Source organism: Dermacentor silvarum, chromosome 5, assembly GCF_013339745.2.
Source record: "Dermacentor silvarum isolate Dsil-2018 chromosome 5, BIME_Dsil_1.4, whole genome shotgun sequence".
Taxonomy (NCBI): domain Eukaryota; kingdom Metazoa; phylum Arthropoda; class Arachnida; order Ixodida; family Ixodidae; genus Dermacentor; species Dermacentor silvarum.
The window spans coordinates 11,571,579-11,590,611 of record NC_051158.1 but is presented as its reverse complement, the minus strand read 5'-3'; the positions used below and the strand labels follow the sequence as shown (position 1 = coordinate 11,590,611).

The 19,033-nt window shown below is 44.4% G+C and overlaps 1 protein-coding gene across 1 annotated transcript in view; it reads right to left on the bottom strand.

The window, feature by feature from the left end:
* Window positions 1–897: 897 nt before the first annotated feature.
* The window catches only part of LOC119452883 (glucose dehydrogenase [FAD, quinone]-like), a 46,872-nt gene continuing 28,736 nt past the window's right edge, over window positions 898–19,033 (bottom strand). Inside the window, exons 6-11 of the mRNA XM_037714834.2 lie at window positions 17,065–17,235; window positions 15,130–15,277; window positions 10,390–10,544; window positions 6,622–6,799; window positions 4,062–4,278; window positions 898–1,097 (exon numbers count right to left, since the gene is read on the bottom strand). Coding sequence (XP_037570762.1) covers window positions 1,013–1,097; window positions 4,062–4,278; window positions 6,622–6,799; window positions 10,390–10,544; window positions 15,130–15,277; window positions 17,065–17,235 — 954 coding nt within the window. The 3' untranslated portion in view covers window positions 898–1,012. The remainder of the gene's footprint in view (window positions 1,098–4,061; window positions 4,279–6,621; window positions 6,800–10,389; window positions 10,545–15,129; window positions 15,278–17,064; window positions 17,236–19,033) is intronic.

Genomic DNA, 19,033 nt, shown 5'->3' with positions numbered 1-19,033 from the left:
TAATTGGCACGTCTCCAAATTTGGGTATGTGCCATGCAATTTTGAGGCAAATTATTACTATTGTCATGTACGCCTATTCTGTGTCGTGCAAGCTACTTTCACGGCCCGGGCATAAAGACGAATGGCCGCACGCTGTTCCTATCGCCATCCTGTCAAGAGTGACTTTTATGCGATGCGCAAAACGTCATCCTCCTCCACAGAAGTGTTGCTTGTCGTCACCCACAAAATGCGTGCATAGGCGCACCGGTCTCAGAGTCTATGTGAAGCGCAAACCTTTGTATTAATTTTCAAGCGGTGTTTTTGCACGATAGCGCAATGTATAACGCGGCCGGCATGAAATTGCACGTCGCTGTAGTGACAAGAGTTTGAATCCGAGTTGCTGGAAGAGTTGTCGTTATCTTCGCCCTATAGCGATTATAAAGCTCTCGATGAGAAGGCGGCCTGATAGCGTCAATGGTTGTCCCAGCGTAACGGAATGGATGGACGGCCGGACTGGAAAATCAAACCCATTTTCAAGCACGCTGGCCAGAAATTCCCGCAGGTGACGAACTGCCAGAAGTAACTCCTAGGATGACATGAAATGGTAAAATGTACAGATCGAGAAACAGCAAAAGTACTAAGTAACGCCATTACAAACAATATATATACAATCAAGAGTACGTAAAACAAAACAAAAATAAAGGACTCGGACGAAATTGATTGTTTTCAGAGCAGGTTCCCCCACAAAAGTAAACGCAATTGCGTTTTTTCCTTCTAAAGACTGCTCATGAACCATGTATTCTGCGAACTCTTATTAGCCATTCGGGTTTCTTCGAAACCCCAATATAACACAAGACACCGAACAGAAACAAGAAAAAAATCAAATGGATATTTATTTGTACTAATTTAGATAAATTACGCGCCCCACTAGTAGAGCAGCGGTTGTTGAGAAAAATATTTTTCAATTCGGTACTTTTCGTCAAAGAACTGTAGTAATCTTCTAATACCATCTTCGCTCCCTTGTCGCCGATCATCATGACTGCCGCATTGATGTTCCCGGCTGTGATTTGGGCATCACTGAAGCATCAATAACTCGAACATTGGTGACGTTTTTGACCCTGCGCAACAAATATTGATAACTATTGATGAACAGCAACAATGTGGTTTACTAAGTGGTAAGGAAAGAGGCAGGAAGGCAAATCTACTAAAGTGAAAATTTATTTGCCTACATCGTCGTAATATACGGTTTATTATTGGTCTGAATCAACTCGACAACCAAATAATACAACATTTGATTTAAAGTATAACGTTACTGCCTACAACTCATAGCAACAATGGGCTAATTTTGCTGGTTTACAGAACAAGTTCCCGCATCATATCGACCATCCGCCATATATTATTTTATTAAGTGTATTCTGCTTATAGCTATATAAAATATAGGTAATGTGTTCGCCGCCGCCGCCAGTGGGGCACTACCCGATAGCTCCACCCTATATTAAACACACCACTCTTCGTACAATAAAGTTTCTTCATCCTGCGGCCTATCCTGCGGCCGAAATAGAAGTGCCATAGCAGACGAGAAAGAGGACGAGTTGTATCCCGGTCTCCAAGTAACTCCAATACGAGCCATGTTTTGAGGCAACAACAAAAACAACAAGTAACTCCAAGGCTCTACCTTCCACCTGCCATCTTTGCTGTTGTGGTGCCACTCGCTGTCACTTGTAAATATTGTATATATACCCTTTTGACATCTCCCCGCACCATCTTTGGTGGAGCGTGCGGGGTATATCCTAAGCACACCACGCAATTTCACAGCAGTCATCTTGTGAGTCATGGGACCATGTCGACTGAGAGGCCCGTTGGCTCTGCCTCGGCTACCGCAACATCGATTGTCCTGGTCCGACTCCGAGACCCTGGTACCTTCTACGGTACGGACGCTGAAGACTTGTTCACGGAATACGAGCGAATCCGCAATAACAACTGGTGGGACCCAACCATCATGCTGGCTAACGTTCTCTATTACCTCAAGTGAGCGGCCCGTGTTTGGTTCCAAACATACGAGAAGGAACTGACTAGTTGGGACACTTACAAGCACAAACTACAGGAGCTCTTCGGGCAACCAGTAGGGCGCCAGCGCGCCGCCAAGAAGGAACTTTCGTGCCGGGCCCAAACATCAACTGAACCATATGTCATGTACATTCAGGAAGTGTTAGCTCTGTGTCGGCCGGTTGGCCTACAGAATGCCTGAAGCTGACCAAGTCAGCCACATACTTAAATGTATCACCAATGACGCCTTTAATTTAACTATATATAAGGACCGCTCTTCCGTTGACGACATCATAAAGGAGTGCCGACGCTTTCAGGAAGCGAAGAGCCGTCGTGACACGCAACAAATCGTGCGACTCTCCCTAACACCGCCATTACCTCAAGGTGTGAGGATGTCCCGCCACCTGGTACAAGAAGCCTGCTGCACCTTGTGCGGCATGAGATTAAGGCCGCGTCTCCATCTGTTCCTTAGGCCCGTTCTGGTGGCCGAATTTGGCCGTCGTCGTAGCACAATTGGTAGTCCAACGCACGCGTAATGCGCAGGTTGTGCGTTCAGCTCCCACCGACGGTAAGTCTTGTTTTCGTGCACATTCATTTTGCTATTTTCCTTATTTCCCATTTTCTATTGTCCAAAGTAGGGCCCCCGGTGGGCGCACCTCTGTTCGGCGTAATCAAACAATAAATCATTACATGGAATCTGTACATATGCGTATAATGTTGGGTCACTGGTATCCCTAATGCGTACACATCCTCATAATGGAATAACGCATGATACTCATGGGCTCCTTTGATATTATTGTACTTATGACATTTGACCTACACCATGCTTACACCCCTGGGTGCGCCTCACCGGATCGGATTATATAGAACGGAGCTCTGACCGAAAAAGTTCCAGCAAGCGAACGTCTGTTTTGTTTATTATTATAATAATTCACAACACAAAACTTCAACATGTAACGAAGGCTCATAGGTAACTCTAGAGCATACGGACCTCTTAATGGATTAGCACCTGATATTCAACGTCTTCGCTAATTTTCCTAAAATATCTATACCTCTAAATAAGAATGGGGCCACGCACCCAATTGCCCCATTCTGAGACTATTGGGTATTCGTGCCGCTGGGTATATGACCATCCTTGGACAATCTTCCAAAACAGTTATCTGTCAATGTGACACAATGGCTGCAGAATACTAAGTACATTTTAGCATTCTACAGCCTTCTTACTTTATACACCTCACATCAACATTCTTCCATCGACAAACATCATAAATCATCTTCGTCCTCATGTCATCGCTGCCTCGACGCCTCACATTATGCATCAGCCTGACCTATAGTGTTCGCGTGTTGGGATAGCTTGTGTATGGTGTGGTTCGTAAACATAAATACTATAAAATATTATCGTTGGGACCTGTGAGCCACCCATACAAACATTTCGGGAAATTGGACGCTGCATGGGTTTAAAAGAGACCAAATTTTAAGCGTCACATTTAGCTTTTTATTTTTCAATTCAATTCAATTTATTTACTTTGCGAAAGTGAATAAGTTCCATGGCTTGAATTGACGTCATCGTAACCGCAATGATCAAGAACCAGCACGGTGAACAGCTGCTTCCGCGGACGTCTCATGAAAGCCATCAAGCTGCTTCACGAAAGCTTTGCCGCCGCGCAACAATAAACCTTGTTATCGCATTCAATGCTTCGCTTTCGGAAGAAACTGCCATTTCTTTGGCCATTTTCCTTAAAGCAATATTCAAGTCGACACGTTTATCTTCTTGTTAATTTTGTTTTCAACTTGCTGCCATTTAGAAACTATATTATCTTAGATTCTGAGAAAAATTTCAAGATACTGTACTTCTACACTTATCCATAAATTCACGGTTGTAGGACCGGTCCCGGACTAAAGCAGCGAAAACTACTTATATGGTAATGCTGTAATTCGGCTGGATGATGCATTGTGCACACTCTAACGTAGTTTACTTCAGCTTCAATCTCATGAGTTTGCACATTGTAGTACAGAAGAAAAAAGCATCGGCTCACCTGAGTCTCGAGTCCACGACCGAGTCATTCCGCTCGCCCATAGGGCAAGTGCAACAAACGTGTTGTCCAGGGAAAGCAGCCTCCCGGACGAAACACTCTATGTATTCTTTGGACCACATAGTATAGTTTTCACACTTTGGGTAGGAGCCGTTCCAGATCTTCGCACCAATTCCTTGCATGGCACTCGTATTGAAGAGCGGCATTATTTTAAGGGTACCTGGTGAAAATGACCAAATTGCAGTAAAGCTATTTTTTTACATCATTTTGTAGACAAAGTTGACTACGCCGAAACGAAATAATTAAGAACACGGTGAGGACAACAGAAATTAAATGCTGGTCCGAATGCTGAGTAGATGTACATATTTAGTGTGCGTGCGTGCGTGCGTGTGTGCGTGTGCGTGTGCGTGTGTGTGTGTGTGTGTGTGTGTGTGTGTGTGTGTGTGTGTGTGTGTGTGTGTGTGTGTGTGTGTGTGTGTGTGTGTGTGTGTGTGTGGTGTGTGTGTGTGTGTGTGTGTGTGTGTGTGTGTGTGTGTGTGTGTGTGTGACACCAACTGGTTTCCTTAGCAGCATTTTCAGGTACTAGCTCATTCTTCTCCACACAGAAGTGGGCGAGGAGGTCAACAAGCTGGTGCAAACAACAAAACAACAACTGTAACAACAGTACTCTTGCAGAAACCATCGAAGACGATTGTCAAAATAAGCGGCAGCTTATGCAGTCCGCAGAAATAAAATAGACGCACTACTAATACTACCGAAGTACACTGCTGACGTTCATAACGCTGTTTGCTGATAGCAGCACAAATTGTCAACTATATGCTTTTAATGCAGCCGGCACAACTGCCTGACGACGGTGGCATCTCGGCAACGGTGGGATGACAATGGAATCACGTCGATGGAAATAATGATGGCGCAACGACATCCACATCCACATGACGATGAGAAGAAGACAACGGCTGCGCACCTGTGCTCTCTCCTGCGTTCGTATAATCCTCAGGGCCTGGATACTCCACCGACCACTCACTTTAAAGTCATGCATTTCCTACACGCACTGTGGAAGAGAAGATTTGGTGAACCGGCAGCAGCGCATCTCGACGACAGACGCGCAACGGGCTTCGGCGAGGGATCGTGGCCCCGAAACCGCGAGCCAAGGTGACCCAAGTGGCGGAGAAATGCGACGCAGTGCCACCACCGACCAAAACATCTAAATCCTCCAAACCTTCAGATGCCACAAAACTCTGGCACAGCACACCACGTGCGTTTTAAGAAGCTAGCTGGTGATTAGCGACTATAACGTGGCTCCGCAACTGCGTTAAGCGAGATCAGGTGCCCTTTGCGTTGGCGCCTTTCTGTCGGTGGTGAAAGTCCGACCACCCACCTAGAAAACGGCCGAATAAGACAAAGAAAGCTACTTCCTTTTTTAAAAAAGGGAAGCAGGTAGTGAGAAAAGCGGACAAAAATGGTGGCGTTTAGCTGTTATAGAGAGGGCACAGTTGTTCCGTTGGTTCTTCCAAAAAGCAGGAGTGTTAAAAGCGCGAAAGCGTCCACACGCGCAAGCCGGCCTTGTAAAGTCGGTGGGCCCAGTATTTCTAGAAAGGCAGACACTAAGAATATATGCTATCCGGTAGTCGGAATAAGGAACAATAAAGAAAAAAAGAAGAAGAAAAGGAGCTACAAAATTCACATGCGCCAAGGCATTCACGGCTAAGAGTGTATTTAAAAAGTACACATCCAGTAGAAGCTTGAGAGACAATAAAACGAGATTGGGAAAAATCAAAGGGAAACTAAACAATAAAGCCAACTGGGTAAGATGATAAATTAATAAGGCCGAAGGAAGGAAGGATGAATAGACGGGAAGACAGGGAGGTAGAGGTTCTGGATTAAACAGACAATATAATAACGTGATAAATTGAGACGGATGATTTGGTCTCTAGTTAACCAGGTGCAAGACAGCAAAAAGTTGAGAGCTGCTAGTTATATTTGTGCGATAAGTGTAACGAATTGTTTCGAGAGCTCCCTGTGAAACTGTTGATTGGAGCGTACTGAACTCTCGACTTCCAGCACACACTCTACGCACCAGCTCATTATCCTCCTCCTCCCCCATTGAGCGTGTGGGGCAGGGAGCAATGCCTTCTTAAACACTGTTAAGCAAGCAACTTCTGGGCACCAGTCAGTTAATAAGAGCTACAGCGCACCGTTGATTCTGTAAACAAAGGCGGCTCTCATATGCGAATTCAGCAGGCCATCTACATAGCGGGCTATTGCAAAAAAAATATTGTTACTCATAATTTAATAATACTTCATCTAATGACTTACACGTAAACATACATTTTTGGTCAAAACGGCCAAAACTGACTATGTTTCTGCGTCACCGCAAACAGTGGCGCGTTACTGTGATAGACACTCATTGTGTAAAAATGTACAAAATTCATTAAAACGAACACTATACGTTGTGTTTTACCGCTTCCTCTGTTATTTGACTTGAAGCTGTTCGCGCAGACAACACTATGTCGTGACAACAACGTTAGGTCGACATTATGTCGCGACATGACACTGTACTCACCGTTTACTATTCTGTCCACATCCTCTTGTTCAGACAAAAATTGTAGGTCGATGAGTGGCGGTCCGTTCGGGTTCGTGAAGTTGAGCTTGACGGTGCCACGAGACTTTGGTTGAACATTGGCTAGGGCGTTCATGAAGCCGGTGTAGTTGAACATTGGCCTGTAGTATTTATCATACGTCTGACAAAACAAAAAAGGAAGCCGCGAGTGTTAGTGGTTTACTTTTTCCAATATGACTACTATATGCTTACAATAACACTACTCCAAAGATAGATCCTTGGGGCACACCGTAATATGTCATTGGTCTGGGACTTCGCAATATTTATAACTGTATAATGCGATCTTGAAGTGAAATAATATTTTACTAAATGCGAAGGCAGCACCTCGAATCCCGTAACATGGAAGCTTGTTTAAGAAAATATTATGTTGAACGCATTCACTTTTCAAGGATTTTTCGAAGTCTATAGACTTGAAGAAAACTAACACTAGGAGTGTTCCTATACGAACACTCCTAGTGTTAGTAGTTTGTTTTCTATATTTTCAATGATAGTTTCGAAGGCAACTCGCGCAACTTCAATTTGGTCTCGAGGTGTTTCACAGCAGACGACGCAGCGTTGGCCACACATTTCCTGACGTCACAGAGTACATACCAAAATTTCGGTTGCTGTCGGTAGAAGTGTCTTAGAGGCAGCGCTTTCAAGTCAAGATGTCCAGTTAAAATGTGCGCTGGGGGTCCACCTTTCTAATAATATGTATAGTACTTGCGACATCAACTTCTCCACCGATTAATTAACAAGAAGCTGGCCTTCAACCCTTCACCTTATGTAACGCCCCTTGTAACCAGGCGTACTCGACACCATCGCCAGCATAACATAACTGCGTATTTTGCCAAAACCGACTCATTCAAATACTTTTTTTCCACGCGCCAATAATGATTGGAGTGGTTTTAACTGTGCATTATAACATATTGCTTTGGTTGCTTTCTAACGTGTTAGTAATTAGTTTTGGTTATTGTGTTTTTGTATTTTTGTATTTTTATGCCCACCCTGCTTGGACTTTGAGTCCGCAGTATGAAATGAATAAATAACAATAAATAAATGATTGAATAAAAAATAAAAACAATTACTTTTCTAGCATAAATGAAACCACAACATGGTTGTCCGGCTATGTTCTTATTATAATTGTAACTGAGGTACAATTATAATAAGAAAATAGCCGGACAACCGTCTGCGGGGCTACGGAATGAAGAATCGCCACATAAAGTACCACCGTGTGCTGGTTTATTCTTTCAAGAAATTACGAGCGTAATTGCATTGCAGCCGAGTCTTGAAGAGGCTGAAGTAGCTACGGTCCGGCGATCCGTTAACCACGCAGCATGTATGATCGTGTATTCGTATGGCGAGCAGTGGCTTTTCCGGGGCACGCTTCATAGTTATATCATTTGAAGTTATTGAGGCCGGTGATATTGTGTATAGGCGTCGAAGGTGTGCCGCGCCTAACGAATCGTTCATGTGGCGAAAACGTCGGAAGAGCTATGATTGTAGTTGGGGCGATAGTCTACGCCACAATTGCAAGAGTGCCAGTTCACGCTGCCATTCTTGAATTTGGGCTGAATAATTGAAATAGGCTAGTAGTCTGACATTAGACATTGCTTTTTTTACCGCGAATATGTTATAGGCTAGGTTACAGGAGATCGCGTCCGGCAGCGGAAGGATATGGATAGACCGGAAGTAGGTCAACAATTTTCGGCTCCGTGTGCGTGGTTGCTTGGCTCCTTGTGTGTGGCGGTTTGTGTCTGTTCTTGCCCAGTCCTCCAGAATGGGTACGTCCCACTGTGACCCATGAGGTACAGAATCCCTAAATGTTGCTCGATACCGGTGTCGTACTTTTACAGCGATGCTGTTTGCCAACGACACGAAAATTTGCTTTTCTGATAAAGGTAGAGTATAAAAGCAGAGTATAAAAAACTGTCAGCTCCTCCACTGGGGTGGAGATGGAAGACCACCGAAGCTGTACTATGGTGGGAATTATATATTTCCAATTATGACTATTAAGATGTTATTGTGCAATTGGTTATTTGAACTATTAAAGAATGAGAAATATATATGATCCGCTGGTTTTCATTTATTTAGTGACCACAGGGACCATGGCCTTACCGTCGCTACGGTACACCGCCATAGGGTGTACGGCAAAGGTTGGCACGTTCTTCATAAACACGTCACCAACGCCACGCGCGTTCGGAGCGAACGCGGGCAAAACGCTGCCGCCGTCGACAACAGTTGTACGCGTTGTTTGTGTGACCGCACACAATAGCTGTCAAAAAGCTGGCAACGTGACGGAACGGCTAAACGCCGTTGTCGACGCTGTTAGGGGAGAGGCGGGCGTGAGCCCGAGAGAGTCAGTGGCACAGGCGCGGCAGAGGCCGGCAGGGCTGCGCGCATGCGCCGCAGTGGGAGAGTGGGCACGCACACGCACAAACTAGGGTGCCTCGATGCCCTCCTCGCCCACCACTTCCCTTCTACTGGGAAGTCGCGTTTGCTCTCCGCCGTGCGATCACTCCCCGTGAAAGCAAGTGGCATTGGTGAAAGCGCGCGTCCCTCGCCCTCGCGCGCTTTCACTCGCACATAAGTCGCGGTTGCTCTCCATCGTGCGCTCGCTCCCCGTGAAAGCGCGCGTCCCTCGTCCTCGTGCGCTTTCACTCGCACATACAGCATACGGCCAATGAGAGTTTTGTTCTATTGCCGGACGCGACCATCGAAGAGTGAGCCCTTGAACAGCTTCCCTGTAAAATAGGATCGCGCAGCATTGCAGATTTGAGGTGTAGAGGAGGAGTGAGGCATGTGTGGTAGTGGGACGCCTATAGCTGCTGCCGACGCCGATCGCGTTCGTGCCTAACGCGCCCGGTGTCCATGACTGCAGCCGATGCCTCTGGCGGCGGCTCGGCATATTTCTACCAGAGAACTGGACACTAGTTGCTTCCGAAAGACTGAAGCGAGAGCTAGGAAAGCTGAAACCAAGCGTCGCAGAAGAGAGTATCTCGAGTTTAGATTGAGGGATGCCGAGAGTTCGCGCAGGCGAAGAAATGAAGATCTGGAGGCTTGTGAACGTGGCCGGTTGAATTCATCGCGGTACTACGCAGAAAATCGCGAAGAAATCCTGGGCGCCAGGAAACTAGCCACCGTATTCAGAAATACATCTAAAGTTGAAGCCCATGCTTGACTTATTCTAAAAGACGCCTGTCGTAAACGCGCCGAATGAAAACACAATGAGCGTCATGGGCACATTCATGCCAGGCGTCGTTTATATCAAGTCAAGCATGGGCTTCAACTTAAGATGCATTTATGAATACGGGGGCAAGTGTGCGTTTTGCCACTACTTTATATACTGGGCTTTCCCTCACTCCACTGGTCTCTGGTGTTTGCGGTAGCAGAGCCACGTATAATTTTTTTGTGGGCATATACCTGTCACCACCAAATTGTATGCATCACCGTCAGCTCTCAAGCATTTCATTAACCACTGTACTTAAGCTTCACTTCGCATAAATTCAAACATGTGCGTTGGATCTGCATATTCGTTGACACCGAAGTGGTGCCCCTCACTGCGGCGTCTCTCAGCCTCTTACTGCTTTCTGGCACCAAACCTCAATATTCAATCAACTAATTGATAATTTTCATTGTATTTTATTACATGTAAATGTTTTACCTTTTTGCGCTCGACCGCGGTTGCGCGCAAATGCTGCTGCATTCCAGCGCGGCCGTGCTTTGACTTACCTCATTCGAAACGTACGGCGACTGTGCGATTTGCGGGCTAGGAAAAACGTCCGCAAGTTCCAGCTCTATGTCGGGGTAGTCCTCAAGTTCCTGCGAGCCCACGCCGCTATTGGTGAACAGCAGTACTTCGAAGGTACCCGGTATGGTGAGAAGTCCTGCGTTGGCAGCAGAAAATTCTGCTAAATTTCTGAAGCGGAGAAATGTTCGCAGCAATGTTCTGATAAACGAACATTGAAAAGTACAGCTGACTTTTTAATGCGAGAAAAACAAGTTTTGAGCAAGATGGCGCGCAATGAGTGGACGTGTGGTTTAAATGTTTTTCCCTGAAAAGGAAACCTAACTGATAAAGACTGTCATTAAAAACAGGTGCACAGGTAGGAAATATTAACCAAAGTTGAGAGAAAGTGTCATTTTCTTTTTCTTCGTTCTTGTTTTACGCATGGGCTCCCTAGCGGCATATTAGTGTCGCCGAAGACATGTGTGCAGGCCTGTCTCCTATATAAACAGCAGAAGCGCCTTGTGGAACTTGCTGTTTAGTAATCGTGTATAGTTTTCAGGCGGGTCTTTCCGTCGAGCAGTTGTTCTATGCACACTCTCTCTCACGTAGTCTTTGTCCCTGGACGGAGTCAGAGCCTCACGGCATTTGGTGGGCATCGAATGCAGATGCGGGATTGCAGCAGTTATGGTGACCGTGTAGTCGGCGAATGCTTGCCTGATGTCAAACAATTATTTATGACCAGCACTTGAAGCTGCAGCCGCATGTGCGATTGCGGAAATGTATTTGTACGTGCGCGGAAATATCAGGTTAAAGCTTGTTTTAAGGATTTAATCCTAAAAATAAGGGTGGCGCCTTTCGTTGGCACTGGCTTCTCCTCCATTGCATGGGAAACAAAAAAAGTACATCACAAAAAGCTGAAGGGCCAGTAGCGCGTTTTATAATAGGTAGGGGGCTCCGCCCGTGTCAATGCAGCTGTTAGCATGCAGGCTCTTCTACTATCGAGCTTTGAAGCACTTCCTATAGCCTACTATATGAGGAATCAAAACGTCCAAGTTGTAAAACTGTCATGGCGTACGTTACATCACCAACTGCTGTCGGCCTCGTGCGCAACCGATGGTGGCAGTGTGACCGGTGCGCTATATATTATAGTGACTTCAGCTGGGGGCTGGCCTTTGCCGCCTGCTACCCTCCGGCTGGAGTATCTTCATTTTCATTCGTTAGCTGCCGTCCAGGCTGCGTTTCCTGGGCATCTATAAGCTCTCCAATTAATGTGTATTTTTTTAATCAAATAGTTTTCTTTAACTCTTCAGCCGGTTTTTTTCTTTTTTATAGTGGTCGGTAGTCGGACATACACCGCCAATGCGAAGGATGCGTTCTGTAGCACAAGAGCATTGAAGCGTCTGAAACTTAACATGATTCCGTCTTCGGTAGTTCACGTTTTTCACGTAGCTCTTTCATGAAACTCTCTTAAATTTAAATTCGACAACCTGATAATAAACCTTCAGTGGATAGTCAGCGTTCATCCTTGTCAATTGTCTCGCCCACGTTTATCTTCGCGCTGTACACTCACGATTATATACATGCTGCGCTCGAGAAGCACAGCCCTCCTCTTTTCCCGATACCCTCGCCCCCTACGGCTGCAACGGGACAAGAGGATGGCAGTCACCTTGGATCCCCGCCGGCGCTCGCGTCGCTGAACTCAGCACACGTATCACAAATAAGCTTATATGTAAAGCCGCCCATACTACTGCTACATATTGTGCTGGTTATCTGCTCTGTTCTCTACGGAATTACGGTACGAAACACCAAACGCTACCTAAAGGCCACCTGGCGCGGTGTCCGGTCTTGTGTTCTTTGTGTTCATTTTTATTTGCGCTAAAATGGCTTCATCAAGTACCAAACAACGAGCCCAAGAACAAGTTATCAATCCTAAGCTATCTAAATATCCTTTACTGCAACAAATATGCGCCTTCAATCGCATCACTCCTTTAATAGAATGAATAGCTTTCTAGAGGCCATCGGTTAGATGGGCAATCGTTGTCCATGTACACTGCACAATTTTTCGAATCTTCGATCGGCTATTAGGTTAAATGGACAATCGTTTTCGATGAACACTGCACAATTTTTTCGACTATTAATTTCATCAATGTGACGAAATGCGACAACCGCATTTCGATAGGGGCGAAATTCAAAAGCGCTCGTGTACTTAGATATAGGTGGACGTTAAAGAACTCCAGGGGGTCAGAATTAATCCGGAGGTCGTCCCGCCTCCCCCTCTACGCTGGCCTCATCATGACAAGATGGCATATAAGGCCCCGAAATTTAATTTATTTATTTTAACGAGTCTCAAAATGGCGTATGACATGCTCATAGAAATGCACAAAACAAAAGGAGCGGAGTCCTTAGCTGGTGGTGCCGCCTTTCTTTTCTTTTTTTCATACAATAGCACATATTCGCATCATTGGGCCAAACCGCTCGCCTACTCTAGGCAGGAGCAAAGAAATGCCTTTTCATCAAGAGTTGGCTTACTATAGTATTCCGGGTTTATGCCGAGGACGCTGAGCCCACTAACTGAGTCTATCGTGACGTGCCGCTGATATTGACCCTTTTCGCGGCGATCCCGTGGGCGCTGCCATGTTTGATCACGTGGTGACGCGACCATTGCGTGCCTCAACTGCCTCCGTTGCCTCCATGTTTACAATGAATGTGTATGACGCCGGTGCGGCTTAGCAAACCTCTGTGTCGGGAGATATCGAAGATGATAACTGGGTGGACGACACGAAGCTTTGGCCGCAGCTTCAGAGAACATGCAAAAGCGCTTTCGTAGTTGATTAAGCTACGTCCAAACGGCGCAAGCAGCGTATACGGTGCTTGCTCTAAAAGCGGGGCTAAATATGAATGCCAACCTTTCCGCTCCTGAAATTAATCAGGGTTAGTGTGTTTTGCTCTTCGTTTTTCTTTGGCAAATATTCTCGGTGCCGTCACTGGTTATTTTCTGCCTAATCGCTCGCGGTTGTACTCAGTATCGTTAGGTTTGTTCTTGCAGCGCACAAAGCTTGAAACGTAGCTGTTCTGTACACTTTAATACCTTGTAGCAAAGATGTAGTATCACCAGTAATTCGCTGACTCTTGTGGACCATCACGAAATATTCAGCTTCGACCATTCTTGCGCTATCGGTGTAGTCCGTGCCCTCATTTATTGTGCGTATAAAGTGCACATATATTCAAGTGTGCGACTATTCACTTATTTTTTACCCATTGGCGAAAGAGTGGGCGTAAGTTTCCGTGTCAGTTGGGGTAGATGGGTTTAGATACTGTGCGCGAAACCTACTATATCAGGAAGCGGCGCTACTCCCTTTATCATTGTTTAACGAGCGGTACTCACTCTTGCCGACGTACCGGGGCAGAAGGTTCGCGATACAACGCTGGAGGATGAGCAAATTTGTGTATCCTCGAGGAAAGCCGTGCATCTCGAAGTGCCGGAAACACGTACGGTCAGTTGCAGCAGCGGTCCGCGAACTTGGCCATACATATTCATTACATTCCTTAATATGCCAGTCACTATTTTTGCAGCCAACTACTGCACGCCTCTTCAATCCACATCATTCAAACCAGCATGAATGGAGCACAGTGCGTTAGCGAAAACTAAGTTGCATTTCCGACAGCTGATCGCACAGAAGCAAGGTAGAAGTGGTAATGGTTTCGTATCCGTGCGTTGTCGCAGAGGCAACGTATGGTGCGCCGCCGTGAGCGCCATCTCGTTTCTCTAGAACAAACTACTCCACGAAAAGGGTCAATAGCTATAGTGATATAGTTCAGGTTTTTTGCTCAGGTCAACACAGCCGCACATGACTACGTAACATTGAATTATGGACTGTTCTTGTTCGCCCGTCTACTAGAAGTTATATGCTCTACATAACCACCGAAGACCCTTGTATGGGCCGTCGGTGGCATGCATTAAAGGGTATACGGTGGTACTTCGTTTGGCGTTTAGTCACTTTTCAGATATTGAAGCCTTCTGATTAACTGAAGTGGCAATATACTCTCCTCAAATGGCGCTTTTTATACGAAAAGTGGAGAATCGTCCTACTATAAGTGATAGAAGCAAAATATGCAGGCATACTTACAGGCATATCTGAGACCCGGCATTCAGCCACACTATCTCTGTTCACATGTTCTCCGTGCTATTGAGCATTGTTTGGCTCATATCAAATTTGCCGCTGTTTACCTAATGCCGCCTTTGTTGCTAACGTGAAATTGCAGCACAATACCAGTTTGCTGCAATGCCGCAATGAAGGACTGCTATAACAAACCGAAGGGGCCACTTAATTTTTGAGAACGGCAAAAGTCGCATTTCGGTATATGCACTTAAAGCAGAACAGGTGGCAACAAAATAAAAATGTGGGTGGTCAACAACGGGGAGGGCGACCAAACACTCGGGACGTGCTGGACGCAAGGAAACACTGAATTTATTGCACTGCCAAGACGGTAGCGCAGAGCGCAGTGCCGCGGACAGGCCCCATCAAAACCAATAGGTGGGCACGCTACTCGCCTTTGTGACCAAATTCTGCCCTCCTTCCGTCATTGAACATCGCTATCGAGGTACTTATGAATGTTAAACGTCCAAAGTCTTTGTCGGTCTTATAAGCTTTTCTTTTCTTTTTCTTTTTTTTAGTTTTTTTTTGCGCCTACACGTTGTCGTCATGCAAGAACAGTGCGAGTATGATATAAATTGCCCTTACCTGTCTGATTTGTGTAGTACTCTATGATGCTCTGATTTATGTTGCGTATTCCTACTTCATCGTTAGTCGTGGTTACAACGAGGCCTAGGAAAATTATGTGATCCATGAGTCCCACACCCACTGGAAGGTCCGCCACCAGAGGAGTGATCTGCAAAAGGACGTCACTTATTTCAATGTTATTCTCTCAATGTAGTCGCGAACCATTTAAGAATCAATTCCAGAGTGTTTTATCTAAGCAGATTGACAAACCACTCCACTCAATCGCCGAAAGGGAATACGACGCGCGTGTGGAGAATGATAGCCAATGTCCATCCAGTTAGATCAGGGAACACCGTGGCACATTCTTTGTCACATATTTCTTACTACTATTTGCTCAACGTGACCATATTGAGTGATATTAACATTCGTCACAAATAGTACAGAAAACTGTCTCGAAGTTAAAGAACCGTCAGCCAAAACGGCAATATTGTTGCTGGTCGAGTTCGTTGAAGACTAAGGGATGCATACTAGCGCGAGGAGTAAACAGATTTAAGAATGTGGGAGCAGGAAGGAACAGCACTTCGTGCCTGCTCTGTTTCTTCATACTCCCTTCTTCTGAAGTATTTGTTTCCTCGTCATGCTAGTATGCATTTCTTCTCGGGAAAGAGTCACGTTCAATTAACCAGTAAAACTCGTTACATATTGCGAAACACGGGAAATAAAAAAATAGTTTTCAATAGTTTATTGTCTTCTTTTTTAAGTGCTTCAGCATCAAAATCTTACATTTACAAAACTACAGTTTCAGCTTAGTTACTACTCATCGTGTGTTACGCTTAGTATTTAAATAGTACTACAAGCTTTCTCTGTGATTTCTCTTCCATGAAGCTCGCGCGGAAAAATGTCTGCTTTCTCATGAATGCACTGCCCATGTGAGGGACTAAGCCTAGTTTCAGGAGCCATCGGGGATATGTTACTATGGATACGTGGCGATAAAGTAACTGTGAAATTCAAACACGTAATTTTACGTGGGACAAACCAACAGAAGCAACTACCCTTTAATGTCCTCGCTATTATTCTACATTCTTGACAAAGGGAAAATGACAAAATTGCGTAACGAGATCACATGCATATTATTTATTTTAACATCACTATTTGCACAAGCAACAACAACAATCTGCCTCTGTGAACATGCGTCATTCACGTCAGAAAAGAGGGAAATTTAACAATGCTACCAGAAGCGCGCCCGAGTTCAGTATGCAAGAAAAACGCAATTGGCTCGTGCAGTGTCTTGACCCCTTATTCTGCTATAGAACGAAAGCAAAATTCGCTTCTAGTGATGTAACATCTGAATTTTTGTATTTTTTTTCTTACTCTCCACTTTCTGGAGTTCTCCTGTGATCGACGCGAGTGCATATAGGTAGGCAGAATTTTGAGTCTGCTTGCCTACACACTTTTAATAGGTTCTACGAAAATGCTCTAGCGAAAACAAGAAACATCTTTTGAGTTAGCCGAAGACAACCTTTCTTGCCCCAAATAATTGTTCACTAGTTGTTGTTGTTGTTGCTTTTCACTAAATTTACACTGTTAGGGTGCAAGCATTATCGCTGTTGCCGCTTGACTATACTGGTCATTGCAGCAGCACCATCAATTCAATTTTCAATCGAGTCACGCACTATATCATCTCACCCACCAATCCCGTCATCTTTCGCAGCAGTGAAAATTTCAGCCAACATATAGCGGTTCTACAAAAACAAATACTTCTGGTGATACAATTGGCTTTTTCTTTCTGCATTCTTCAAATTGTCATGTGGCCGTTCCCAATGTTTGTCTACTCTGCGTGTGAATGTCACAAGTTCATTATTTTTTCGGCAAATAGCAATTCTTGTTTCAGCTTATGCGCTGAAACGTTGCGAAACTCCCACAACATAGATTTGGTTCGTATGGGCATACACTCACGTTGCTTTTCTTCAGATCCTCTTGAGGCCCGATTCCCGACAGCATGAGCAGCTTTGGAGAATTGATGGCTCCCGCGGAAAGGATCACCTCGGCGCCGACAGTTACGTTCATTTCGACGCCGTTTTGAGTGAAGAAAACGTGAGTGGCTCGTTTGTTGTCGTCAAAAAGTATCTGTACGCACCAAGAGAAAAGGACAAGAAAAGAAGGTTAAAATAACTGGTCATATACATGTGATGGTGACTCACTGAATGCGGACTTTTTCCTTATTCTCTAATCTGACATGCATGCATTCTGTGTATTCTGCTTCCTTACCTAAGTGGCATCTAGAATTCGCATCATCACGAATGTATTTTTCTAGTTGTATCCATTAGTGCGTGTATAAAGCGCGTCATGGACCTTTGGCTTATTGTTCATATTTTTTTCGGACACAGCCTCACGCATGTAAAGCTTTAGTTTATCGAATTTGACATTTGGAGAATTTGTAGTAATTTACCAAACGAAACGCAGGAGCATCAGTCAAAAACACACGATTTATCATCGAAAATCTTCCTGCTAGTGTCTCTTTATCGTTGTCCTAAATACTTGACGTTTATAGCAGACGTAAGCGCATATTGTCGTATACTTAATTTGCATCACATACCTCGTAAGAGACCACATCTCTGCTTGGACATACGATCGAGAGCTGACGGTTCTCAAGGCACAACAATATCATTTACTGTTTCGTGTTGCTCAACAAATGTACGAATTTTTCAGCATTTCCCTAAATACGCATGAAGCGTATTTATGTTAGCAATACCCCTAAAGTCCGAAGTAGCACTGGCATATACCATAAGAATAATTTGTTTATGCCTGCGCTAAAGGCAAGGACAGAGGCTGGACCCTAGCAGCATTTAGGCTCCACTAAAAATTCAGCGCAGTAGCGTCACTCTTCTGTACAGGCTTTGGCTAAGAGTGGTGTTTGTGCGTAGTACGGGCAACTAATGCAATGCGCCCAGTTTCCAGACTGTGAACAGTGCCATGTGCATTATTGTTGTTGTTATTATTATTATTATTATTATTATTATTATTATTATTATTATTATTATTATTATTATTATTATTATTATTATTATTATTATTATTATTATTATACAAGCCCACGGAAGGCTTCGGCAGACCTCGCACAATGATATGTACAAATTGATTGATAATAAAGATTATTATTATTATTATTATTATTATTATTATTATTATTATTATTATTATTATTATTATTATTATTATTATTATTATTATTATTATTATTATTATTATTATTATTCCACTATCACAAATCTCAGAAGTTTCATGACCCAGATATCCTCGCCAGTACTCCAAAGGGGGCAAGTTGACACCATTTATTGTGACCTCAGCAAAGCTTTTGATGTGGTCAGCCACTCGCTGCTTCTGATCAAGCTTACACACTTTGGTGTTGGATCGTCAATTGTAAATCTCTTACGGAGTTATCGTATTGATAGATCGTGTTATGTTAACGTCAATGGTCAAACGTCTTCTTCTTACGTGGCAACTAGCGGCTTCCCTCAGGGATCAGTATTGGGACCACTCCCTTTTTTAATTTTTATTAATGACGTTATTTCTGCCATTCGGCATTCTTCATTCCTTCTATATGCCGATGACAAAGATCTTTAAGGCAATGCACACTGTTGACGACTGTCGCATCCTGCAGTCTGACCTGCTTTCTTTTTCTAAATGGTGCACAGATAATAAGCTAACTTTGAACGCTGTTAAGACCAAAGTCATGACTCTCACCCGCAAAAGAGCAATCATTTGTTTTTCTAATTCGGTGGATTCTGTACCATTGTGTAGGGCCCGTGAGATCAATGATATCGGTGTACTTTTTGATACAACCTTACACATTTCAGCTCACACTAAACGCGTTGCAATGCGGGGTATACGCACTCTTGGCTCTGTTTGCAGACTATCGAGAGAA